Below are 11860 nucleotides of genomic sequence, written 5' to 3' on the forward strand. Positions count from 1 at the left end.
CTGCAACTTTTATAAAAACATGAGAAGAAAATATAAAATTAGAAGGAAAAAAGTGAATTTGAATGTTATGAAATTCGGACTTTATTTCCCTTTTAAAAAAATCCTCCAAAGCCTCAGGTTAGAAAAGGAAAAAAATTCGAGTGCAAAACTGAGATGCGAACCCTCAACCTCGCGGTGCAAAATCCTACCCTCTATCGACTGAGCTATCGCACTGCTCGCTAAAACGTGGGGAAACAAATAATTATATACCTGCGTGCGTATCAAAAAAGTATCGTAGAGGGCGCTAAACAACGGCTGCCGTAACGATAGCCACTTCGTTCTTTGTTTTAGCCCGACTGCCTCCGTCCATGCATTCCTTGCTCTAATTCCTCTCTTCCAAGCTCTGCACCAACTTCATAATGTTGAAGTTGGCTCCATGGCCTCTGGCCGTACAGTACTAGGTAAGTGCTACGCCTAGTACTCATGTAATACTAGTAGTAGTATCACTTGCACCTTAAGCTTCACCTCAGCGTTAACATCCAGAAGTGGACTTTGCTGAGTACCTGCGTACATGTAGATGTAGATCCTATGTAGATGTAGGAAAGTTTAGATTCCCATGTATCTGGCTAGCCCCATAAATGTGGCCAATTTACTGGACTACCTCTTTATAGGCTAATCAGAAAGTGCTGCCTTTTTCAGATGTCTATTTTTCGTGAAACTTCCAGATTCATTTGTACACGTTTGCGTATCAAAATTTCAACATGAAATTTCACAAAAAATAGACATCTGAAAAAGGCAGCACTTTCTGATTAGCCTATAAAGAGGGTGAGTAAGCTTCTAAAGCAAAAAAAACCTACAAACTAAGCCTAAATGTGAAAATCAAAATTTGACAAAGTGCGACACGTTTTTGTACAGGTGGCTGTGTGGCCTATGTTTACGGAGGTAGTCCAGTAAATTGGCCACATTTATGGGGCTAGTATCTGGCAAGCCCGACTGCCTCTGGCTGTACAGTACTACGGCCTAGTCCCATAAATGTGACTGAAATACTGGACTACCTCCGTATGTTCTAGTCCGACTCCGAGTAATAGGACTCTACGAATCGCCTTTTTTAACATTTGGAGATGGTCGGGCGATAGTTAGTAATACTAGCATGGAGGTATTCCTCCATGATACTAGTAGTAAGGTCCTAGGATCTTAGAGTACATGGCGATACCAATAACTTATTTTGACCATTTTCACTTGTACCCCCTATCAAAATCTTCAGATTTCACCCCCAAAATTGAAATACAAATGGTGGTGGTTAGGTTCACATACCTTTGGGAAGAAAAGAGAAATTTCACCTTCAATTCGGGACACATCCTTGTCACAAAATTCAAAAATGTTTGGACTACATTGGAGCTCTCTTGTCTGCGCTCTTCACCTGCAGCCGCGTAGTACATCCGGGTACTCCAAAGATTTTGGAATGACAGGCAACAGCCGCGGTGCACTTTGCCAAAGTTGACGCACGCTCAGTGGATGATTAAAGCTCCAGTCTGGTTCCCTGACCCCATTGGCCTTGTGACTATTTTGCTTTTTCAAAACCGTCGGAATTCGTTGTTGAATTACCATGATTTTTGGATAACTACACCTCTGAAGGTACATTTTGTTTTTGCTATTTAGCAGTCATAGCTGGGGTAATTTTCTGGTGACAAAATAATTTTGATCTTAAATTGATTTTCGGCTCCCCTAGCAATGGGACTATCCATGCACAGACCATGAACATATGGAGGTAGTCCAGTATTTCAGTCACATTTATGGGACTAGTATAGCTGGAGTTACCCAGCCCTGAGTTTTATCATTGGGTTGTCTATTAGGGCTGTAGCGAATTTGGGGTGAGTTGTAGTTGCAATTAGTGTGTAATGGGGACAAAATTGAACATTTTCCAAAATTTTTTGCCTATACTACAAGTTACGAGAAAAATTCGCTCCAGCCCTAATAGACAACCCAATGATAAAACTTAGGGCTGGGTAACTCCAGCTAGGACTAGTACAGTACTAGTCCGAAAATTTTGGACTCTCAATACTGTGTATGAGAGTCCCAAAACTTAAGGTGTTGAAAACATGCAAAACAAGAAAATAGACTGGCACCTAAAACAACCAGTCCAACACAGCTTCAGTACTGCATCAATCAACCATGCCAAAAGCATTTAAGAAACATGTGGCATGAAGCGGGAACTAGTCTCAATTTACTACACATTTCTCCATAGTAAAGCCACCAGACTATTGACACTGAATGAAGGGGTCAGTCTTTCCAAATAGGCGGACCATGGTTGGACATATACCAGTCTAGTTTTTAGCCCCATTTTGGAATCACTTGACTTCCCACTCATGTGCAAAATATTGAAGAAAAGTCTCCTTTAAAAATTGAATTGAGTCTGCAAACTTGGTTGGTGAAATGCTGAGGACATTTTCTTTGCCCCAGTGGAATTTTTGGAGAAATTTGCTGGCTAAACTGTGAGTAAAGTTGGCCTGATTTAGTTTTGCACATTTCAGAGCACTCCAGAGCCCTGACTGGTGCAGTACTATCACAAGCTGTGTAATACGGCCAGACAGGCGATGCTCCCATAAACGCTAAAAAGTGATGTGATGTAATGTCCCTTTAATCCTAGTGAAAATACACAAATCCAAAAACGTCACAGTTAACACAAAAACAGATGTAATCATCATTACAAGTGTTGCATTGTTAATTCCTGCAGTGTTGTGATGATGTGCAGTGGTGTCTCTGCGATGAAGTCTCTGGCATCCAATCTTAACGGCCTCTTTGCAGTCGTCAAACCGACTGGAATCACATCTGCTGGCGTAGTCAATCAACTCAAGCGAATCCTAACCAAAGGTAGCATAAAAAGTTTGGCTCATAAAAATGAATTGCTGTAGTTGTCACATAACAATAATTAATGGCATTGGTCCCAACTAAGGGTGAGTCAAAAAGAAAGTGACCAAATCAGAAAAAAAAAAAAATTCTTTAAATATGTGGCTCGCTCATAGAGATATATTAAATTACCAGAGCGCTAACTCGATGTACAAAGTAATGCCTGGGCCAAATTTCATAGCACTGCTTAACAGTAAGCAGAAAAGTTGTGCTTACTTTAGCAGAAAATCATGCTGCTGCTTAAGCACTATTTCATGCTAACGGTTGCGTGCGCATGGAGATTTCTATTGTTACGTCACTGATTTAAGCAAAGTTTTCTTCATGGGTTAAGCGTGATTTTGCTGCGCTTGCTGCTTAACGGACCCTAAAATAGATGGAGGCTCGGTAAGCACAAAGTCGGCTGTTAAGCAGCGCTATGAAATTGGGCCCTAATGGGCGCATCCATGTTTGTGCACAAACCTATGGAGAACTAGAAATTTTGTACAGCTTTTGTACGGCTATTTGCATATCTGCGTTTGTATTCCATACCGGTGCGTCATCGAAGCCGATACGCCCAAAACCGAAACGCACGATCAGCAAATGAGTGTGTCATTTTGCTCTACGCAAACAGCGCAATGCGTGCGCGTCCCTCCGCTGCAGATGCTTTTCGCCGTGACTTTATTGAACCGTCAATGACGCGCTTAAGTTGTTTGCGTATGTTCTACTTGCGCGTTGCATGTAGAGTACACTTTCAAAATTCAATTCATCTAATTTCGTTATGTTCTACAAACACGCAAATGAATTCAAAATGTCTGCACCCAGGACGGCTTCAAAGCGTCACCGCACTCAAGAATGAGGAGTTAACGCTCTATAATAATTAAATATAGCTCTATGGGCTCGCTCTATTTCCCCTCATGAATTTATTCTTACCGTTGCACTCATAAACATTCATTATTTGTAAAGTATCTCTTGTTCCTTACACTTGTAGAGCACAAGAAACAGCTACAGGAGTACAGCAATCACCACACCAGGTCTGGAAAGGTGGGGGCACCTTACAAGAAGCTCCGTATCGGCCACGGTGGCACCCTGGACTCAAATGCCTCAGGGGTTCTGGTTATAGGGGTAGGCTTGGGGACAAAACTCTTGGCATCACAACTGAAGGGAAACAAGGTAAGATAGTACCCAATCTGGGTTGAAAGTACAAGTACAATGTACAGGCCAACTTGCAGGGGGCACTTTAGTGGGTCCTCATTTTCAAGGAGGGCACTCAATTGGTTTTGGTCACAGTTAAACAAAATCCACAAGCTTCTGCTGAAATATCTGAGCTGGGGTGTTCAGAGGGGGTTATTACTATTTCTTATTTATTCAGCCAAATTACAAGCATACTACAAGCAATCCACAAAAATAAACAAAACTTAACAGAAACAGCCCAATCCAAGCTGGCCAGGATTGACAATAATAAAACACTGTGACTCGATAGCCTGTCAATCCTAACTTGAATGGTAACATACAAAAATAAATTAAAACATAGATACAAATTTGTAATGAAAAAATATCAGAACACAGTGACAAAAAACTTTAAAAGAAAATAGATTAAAAAGATTAAAAGTTAAAAACTTGACACAAATTACAGGTTATCAAAGGCAAGAATAGCTGGTGTAAAAACATAACAATATGCAGAAATAACATATGGCTAAAAAAAAAAGGTGGCACAGAACGCAGCTGTGCCGGTGTATTGTGAATTTAGGACTTTGAAATACTGACTCACTGGTAGTGTTGCGCATGCCTACGTGAGGATTGTGAACGTTCAACTAATAAAACGGTAAAAGGCACTGGATTATAGGAGTCCAAATTTCATGTGACACTGGAAAGGTGTTTAATACCAGCCAGCCGGTCTTCATCAACCGTTTAAAACCGGTCTCACGACCAATAGGAATGGGTAAACTGTAGGTATTTATGTATATTGCTTAATTGCCACCAGCCTTCAGCGCTTATGATCTCCATTCTGTGCTAACAGCGCTAGCAGAAAAAAAATAACCCTGTAACCACAGAATCCTCAGTTACGGGATGTACGCATGCGCATAAGGAAACATTCCTTTGCCAACCCGTAAAATATGATTACCGTAAGTGTGGAATTTTCTGCTACACTAAGCAGGGATTTTTAGCTAACGGTAAGCAGAGCCATAAAATTGGCCCCTGAATCCGCCACTGGGGACTGTATAAAGTCAAATGACACTGACAGGGTTAATGGTAGAGTTGTTTTGTGTTCTCTCGCAGCGATACCGAGCAGTCGGTTGTCTGGGCACATCCACAGACACGCAGGACGTCTTGGGGAAAATCACACAGCGATCACCGGCAGGTAATGTGTAGCAGCCTGAAGTTGCCATATGAAGCACTATAACTCTATCCGCTCCATTCACAAGTACCTCCTCACCGGCAAAGAAAGTACAGTTTGGGGTGACCGACCGATGCCATCTTGCCTGACTGTAATTTTGCCGCAACGCGCGGCCGTACCACTGCATGTACATCATTGATCTCCATTAGTAAGACTAATGGAGATCAATGATGTACATAGTACAAATTCCCTGGTGTACGTGCGTCACACACAAGGAGCGGTGCGGGTCAACCAGCTAAAAATGTCCCGCCCATGGGACGTCGTTGCTAGGTAAAAGGGCGCCCTCTATGTTAGCGCACGGAGCCCATAATCACATTATAAGGTTGTGCACAGTACATTCACCTTCAGGCTGGTTCGTACGTTTGTTCGTTTGCAAGTATTTATTTTGTAATTTGTACTGCAAAGTACAATGCGTTTCAATTGATACCGTAAGTGTTTTGTGGCATCAGATTCATTTCACATTTAGTTTGTGTGAAGTATGAAACATTCTTAATGCTCTGGAATGCTCACTCAAGTTACGAGGATGCCGCGTTATAATGCTTTACTTTGAATGCGCATTGCACTACTCGATCCACCTACCCTGCAGGTGAAGTGAATTAAGTTGTGAGCAAAACGAGTTTTGAGTAACAAAGTTGGGTGGTTGCTGAGAACGTAAGCCAGTGTTGTTTGTTCCAAATTCTCCGACGGCTTACTCCACCTAGCAGTTTAAATAAACCGTAAATGTTACCAAGTTCTTTTGGAAACAAATATTTTATAGTTGTTTTTCCATTTTTGTAGATCACGTTACACTGAACCTGATTACATCATCTCTCCAGCGCTATGTGGGCAATATCATGCAGATCCCTCCTTTGTGAGTAAATGTTTTATTTGTTGGGATTTCCCTCAATAATATTTAGGCATTGTGCTTACAATCCCGTGAATTGTTTTTTTTTTTTAATCTCTCAGCCTCCAAATTCCCGCAGCCATCTACTGATGAATCAACAAGCCCAACCATACAAATTGTACTTTCTGATTCAACCAGTCCCTGGCAATTGCTAATTCTGTGGGGGGTTTTTGCGAGGCATGCTATGGAGGGATGCAGGGATGCCAGTTTTCAGGCTATGCGCTCCGTGCGCCAACAAAAGAGGGCGCCCTTTTACCTAGCAATGACGTCCCATGGGCGGGACATTTCGCTGGTTCCTTGTGTGTGTCGCATGTACACCAGGGGATTTGTACTATGTACACGGTACGCAGTAGCCGGGCAAAATTGCAGTCAGGCAAGATGGCGTCGGCGGGTCACCCCCAACTGTACTTTCTTTGCCGGTGAGGGGGTACTTGTGAACGGAGTGGATAGCCTGGATCCAGGCTTTTTCATGTTTTGGAAAAAAACATACTTGGGCATTCCATACCTTCACAGCCCGGAAAAATTCATCCCCGTGTAGCAAGCACAGAGAAAAAAAATTGTTAGTGCAACGCCCATGGCAATTGCAGCACAAGCTTGATACATGATTATAAATTCAAAGTAGTCAAAGTGTTGTATTGCAATGTGTTTATGGTGTATTGCAATGGTTTTGTGCATTTAGCTGCTTTCACATGTCAAATTGTTCAGGCCCTGGAGCAAAAACCCACTGGTGTCCATGAGGGCTGGCCACCCTGTTAAAACGTTACACTACCCCACTAATGTTTTCCCTAGATGTCCATGTACTAAAGTTTTAACAATCAGTTATTTTTTACAGTTGACAAGAAAGACCTTGTCATTTTGTGGATTTCTCAGTGTTTTAATAATCATGGTAAAACTGTCAGATTGAAACTCGATAGAAATGTTAGCATGACCAGGGAAGGTGTGAACGCAGAGTTGGCTTCTCAAAAATATCCTCTGATAACTTGAAAGAGCGCCCTCTGTGAAGTCATGCCTTCAGCGCTCTAACCGGGGCGCAAATATATTTTATGCATCTCGGTTAAGTCATTGACCCTAATACGCAATATGTCACCTGATTCGGAATAAGTTTTACGTGTACACGTACTTTATATTCCACAGTGGTCAATGTGGTTTCACTGTAGCGTTCTTAATGCTGTGTGGTCTTAATGCTGCGTGGTCTTAATGCTGCAGGTTCCGGGTTCGAATCATGGAGGAATTTCACAGTTTCATCCTTTTTTTTTACCGAAAGTGAATTTTTTTCCCGAAATTGTGTTTAATCAAGTCCTGATGATCGATGAAATACTTTTCTCCCTTTTCTTCTCATTCATGACACTGGAGGATTTTTTTTTGAAAGGGAAATTAAGTCCGAGAACCATTCCGTTACCAATTGATGCACGTGCATTATAAACTAACTGAAACCGGGCCTTTTGCCCGCTGTGCCACCCTGCTTAGGTTTTACTCCATGGAGAACGACACTGCTACTTCTCCCCATTGCTTGCATACTATCAGCTAAATAGCCAACTTGTCACGTAGCCTATCGACCTGCTGGAGTTACAGCCTTAGTAAGGCCCATCATTGACCATGTGTTATATATTCTATGTCTCCATGTATTAGGTACTCAGCTCTGAAGGTGGGAGGTGTCCGAATGTCAGACTTGGCTGTACGCGGTGAGCCCATCGCACCCAAACCAGCCAGGCCTGTCACCGTACACAGTCTGGAATGTGTCCAGTTTTCCCCACCTTATTTTACTCTAGGCAAGTCACTTGTATCTGTCTAATACAATCAAGAGACATTATATTGTCATCACTAAATGCTTTATTTTTTTGCTACCAATGTTTACAACTTGCTAAAATGCTCCGTCTTTTTTCGATTTTAACATTGTCTCAAAATTTATCTAAATCTCTGAAAACGTGTATTGCATCAATGACTTCATGTAGCTCAGTTCTTGTAATCCATTTCAAATTTGAAATTCTTTCAACAGAGTACAGAAAGATGTGAGCTCTTCCGATGAGGAATTCAAACATCCTCTATCATTTTGTTTTCTTCAATTTCCTTGCAAGTTTTTTTATATTTCCTAGGCAGATAAATGCTAAACAAAATGTCCTCAACTGTTTGCTTTTTCCTGGGTTTGCAGCATTGCTAATGTTGCTATAGTGTAGTGACTTCGGGTGTGATCTCTGGCTACATGGTATACAGGTTTATGGCTTCTGACTGACGCCCTTTGAACGAGAATATTGACAAATTGGGAACCGCAAACATACGGCAATTCGGAGGTTGCAGGCTGAAACCCCACTCCAGTCAATTTCTTTGTTCAACTTTGAGAAAAATTATTTTGTGTGTGTGTGTGTGTGTGGGTATGTAAACACCGGCAATCGTGGACGTAGGACAAAAGAATTGGGGCGCAAATAATACGTCCACGATTGACCGAACGTCCACGATCTCAAATCGTGTACAAAACCAATGAGAGCTGTCGCTAAAAAGTTACAAACAAAGGAAAGAGGACTAGGGACAATGGGGCGTCCACGATTGCCGGCATTTACACACGTGGGTGGTGTGTGTCGCCTAAACAAAGTTTTGGGGGACACTTGCCAGTCCTAAATTCTGTATGTCCGTATCCCCGTACGACCATATGTATGTTGAAGTTTAGATAAAGTTTTTGAAAGTGGGTACATAACTTCTACATGGTTTCGTGAATTTTGCTGAAACTTGGATGCAGTGACCGTTAAGTGACACAATTCTTCATCGATTACTGAGGTCAAAGGTCATGTAGGGGTCATTTGGGGTCATATTTTCAAAATGCACAAAATTTGACTTTTTTGAAAAACACAAAACGTATAGGGATCGACTGCGAAAAAAGGCAAAACGTGCGATCCGCGGATCACTTGTCTGAGAAACAGATTATGTGCAAACTTATTTTAAAATTAATGCCCATTTTTCAATTGCAGATATCCACTGTGGAGGAGGGTTCTATGTCAGACAGCTGATACAAGACCTTGGTCAAGGTAGACACAAAACCACTAGTTCACAATCAATGCTGGGCGAGTAACACGAGTACTCGAGTACTCGCGCGTAGTGTGTGCTACTCGTTGCCCTCGTTGTTTTTCATCTACTCGAGTACTCATCCTGGCACGAGTACAAGTAGGTACTCGCAAGTAGCAATTTTGTGTTACAAGTGCTGACATAGAAAAAAGTAACCACTTTGCGGTTTCTGTGCCAAACTTGTCTTTTGTCTTAATACTCCCCCGCGATAAAGGAATCACTACCTCCATCGGTTTCCTTGGGATTCCATCAGCTCTCTCAACGAATAATTTTTCAAGTAAAATGAGCCAAAGTTTTGCATAGTCAGGATATCTCAGTCCTGAAGAATGTGGTGTGTCTTCTATGCTGTTAATTCGTAGTAACTGCCTTCTTAATAATGTTTATGCCATATTTTCTGTATTTATGGGAATTTAGTAAACAACTCACGAGTACTCGACTACTCGCGAGTAATTTCTCTGTGAGTACTCGAGTAGGAAAATCCACTACTCGCCCAGGCATATTCACAATGTTCAAAACCTGATGGCAGAAGTCCTACTTTACCAACAGTCATATGCGTCTGTGATGTGTTAGTGCACGTCATGGTTGAAAATTATTTGCATTTACTCATTACCGTAATGTGTGCGACATCCAGTGCATGCATTGTAGCTGGCTCCGTTAAGAAGTCCATGCAGTACCATATGCCAAATATTCCCCCTCCTATTTTGAATGTTACCTTTTTCCCCCAGCTTAAACAAAAGGTTTTGTGTATATTTTAATCCTTTGTTTTTTTGAAAATTTATTTTTAAATGCTTCAAAAAAAAATCGTAAACAAAATTGCCATTTAAGAAATTTTAAGTACATGTATAAAACCATTTTTTAGTTCCTTGTTCGTTGACTCTGTTCTTTACAGATATGGGGACCAACGCTCACCTTGCAGAGTTAACACGCACCCAGCAGGGACCCTTCACACTAGCCAAGCACGCACTGGCAGAGGACAAATGGACATTAGAGCATATTTGCGAAGCGGTTCAAGAATTCACTGAAATTGCAGAACTGGAGAATTTAATAAAGCCTCCTTGAACACTGACAGAATGAGATGACTAAAATCCTTCATCCCATCTGTGAAACCCACAAAACGAGGAGTGTTCAAATCTGGTATCAGTGTCGGACACCTGAAAGGTTAAACACTGAAGCTACGAAAGGGGGGACGAACCTGTGTTTACAGGAAGTGCCCATCTCTCTTTCGAAGCGATTGGGCCAGACTCAAGTCCATGAGGTGCTGCTGTGGGGGATCGCCACACCTCCTCTACAGCAAGTCTGTTACTTTCCCAGCATTGAATAATGCGGTACCCATTTAACACCTGGGTGGAGAGGAGTAATTGAGGTAAAGCGCCTTACTCAAGGGCACAACATGCATGGCCACGGCGGGGCTCGAACCCACAATCTCACGATTATCCAGGCTGTGCTCCACCGTTAGACCACACGTACCCAAAGCTATGAAAATAGTGCCGCTGCTTGTAATATTTATACGGCGAGCATTACTTGCAGACCAACGTGAGTGTTTCCTGTGCAAAGTATGTCTGTGCTGCTACAAATCCAGTCTTTGGATGCATCTCTAGAACTTGTCTACATTGTGCAAGTCACAGGGAAAGCATTGACACCTGTTGACATGAACTGTGGGTCCCACAGAATCAAAAAGGGGTCAACCAGCAGAATATTTAGGATGTGGACACTTCAAAGATAGTTTGCTGATCAGGCTTCCCTTCAAGAATGATTCTGTCGGAATAATTTTCAATTTTAGGTGTGTAAGCATCTCAGAAGAGACGAGGACACCACAAGTGCATCGAGGGGCATTGCTCCGAGTACACCCCCAAAAGTAACAGAGATATGACAGATACCTAACTTTGTTGCATTCGTTCAGTATGTGCCTTTATGAAGATAAGTTGTGCACATTTGATGACAAGCCATGCATAAGTTTATGCCATCTGCATGCAATTCAGTGTTTGCACACGGTTTTTCCTTCACATTGAAGCTATTGCGAGAGAAAGACAATACCATCTATTGTTAGTTTGGGTATCAGGTTGATGGAGGATCAAATGGTGCAGTGGCTCTTTCCTAGCCTTCCACCCCTTGTGGTCTGGGTTTGATTCCTGCCCCAGCTGGTCCACATGTGGATTGGGTTTCAGTCCCTACATGATTCCATGGGTTTTCCCCAGAATGTTCTTCTGGGTTTTTTTGCTCCCACTTCTAACACTGTAATGTCTTCATTGCTTATAAACAGGTTTCTTCAGGCTTGCGAGCTAGTGCCCAGGGCGCCAAGCTGAGGAATCATTGGTTTCAGTCACAGAAAATATAAATACAAGAAATAGTAATACTTTACTGGCTAACCCTCTCATTATTTCAATTTTACAGCATAAAAATATCTTGATCCAGAAGAATTGTGAGCCCACAAAAATATCAGAGCTGCAAAAATTTGACGCCCGAGTCATATCTGCTAAAAAAAAGTGTACAATCTTTTATTGCAAAACTGCGCACTGTACATGTATGCACAATTATATACAAATGAAATAACTGAAATAAATATACACTGCAGTTCACCAAACTAATCACATTTACTTGAACATTTGTGTCTTGCTGCATGATCTTACTATCAGAATCTTATGTACATAATGCATGTGGTTAAA

General features: G+C 41.8%; 1 protein-coding gene across 1 annotated transcript; it reads left to right on the forward strand.

The window, feature by feature from the left end:
* Positions 1 to 2693: 2693 nt before the first annotated feature.
* On the forward strand, positions 2694 to 10403 carry LOC119739577 (probable tRNA pseudouridine synthase 1). The gene is made up of 7 exons (XM_038214557.1): positions 2694 to 2850; positions 3854 to 4035; positions 5143 to 5224; positions 6038 to 6110; positions 7773 to 7912; positions 9104 to 9160; positions 10087 to 10403. Exons 1-7 carry the CDS (start codon positions 2721 to 2723, stop codon positions 10254 to 10256), a joined length of 834 nt encoding a protein of 277 aa, XP_038070485.1. The 5' UTR covers positions 2694 to 2720; the 3' UTR covers positions 10257 to 10403.
* The last annotated feature ends 1457 nt before the right edge of the window (positions 10404 to 11860 follow it).

Source organism: Patiria miniata, unplaced genomic scaffold (assembly GCF_015706575.1).
Source record: "Patiria miniata isolate m_02_andy unplaced genomic scaffold, ASM1570657v1 HiC_scaffold_4, whole genome shotgun sequence".
NCBI classification, from domain to species: domain Eukaryota; kingdom Metazoa; phylum Echinodermata; class Asteroidea; order Valvatida; family Asterinidae; genus Patiria; species Patiria miniata.

What these genes read in the sequence shown, in the direction of transcription:
- LOC119739577 (XM_038214557.1), top strand. Translation starts at nt 2,721, where the DNA reads ATGATGTGCAGTGGTGTCTCTGCGATGAAGTCTCTGGCATCCAATCTT. An exon ending in CACAACTGAAGGGAAACAAG is followed by an intron (nt 4,036 to 5,142) that starts GTAAGATAGTAC and finishes GTTCTCTCGCAG; the next exon opens with CGATACCGAGCAGTCGGTTG. An exon ending in GATACAAGACCTTGGTCAAG is followed by an intron (nt 9,161 to 10,086) that starts GTAGACACAAAA and finishes TGTTCTTTACAG; the next exon opens with ATATGGGGACCAACGCTCAC.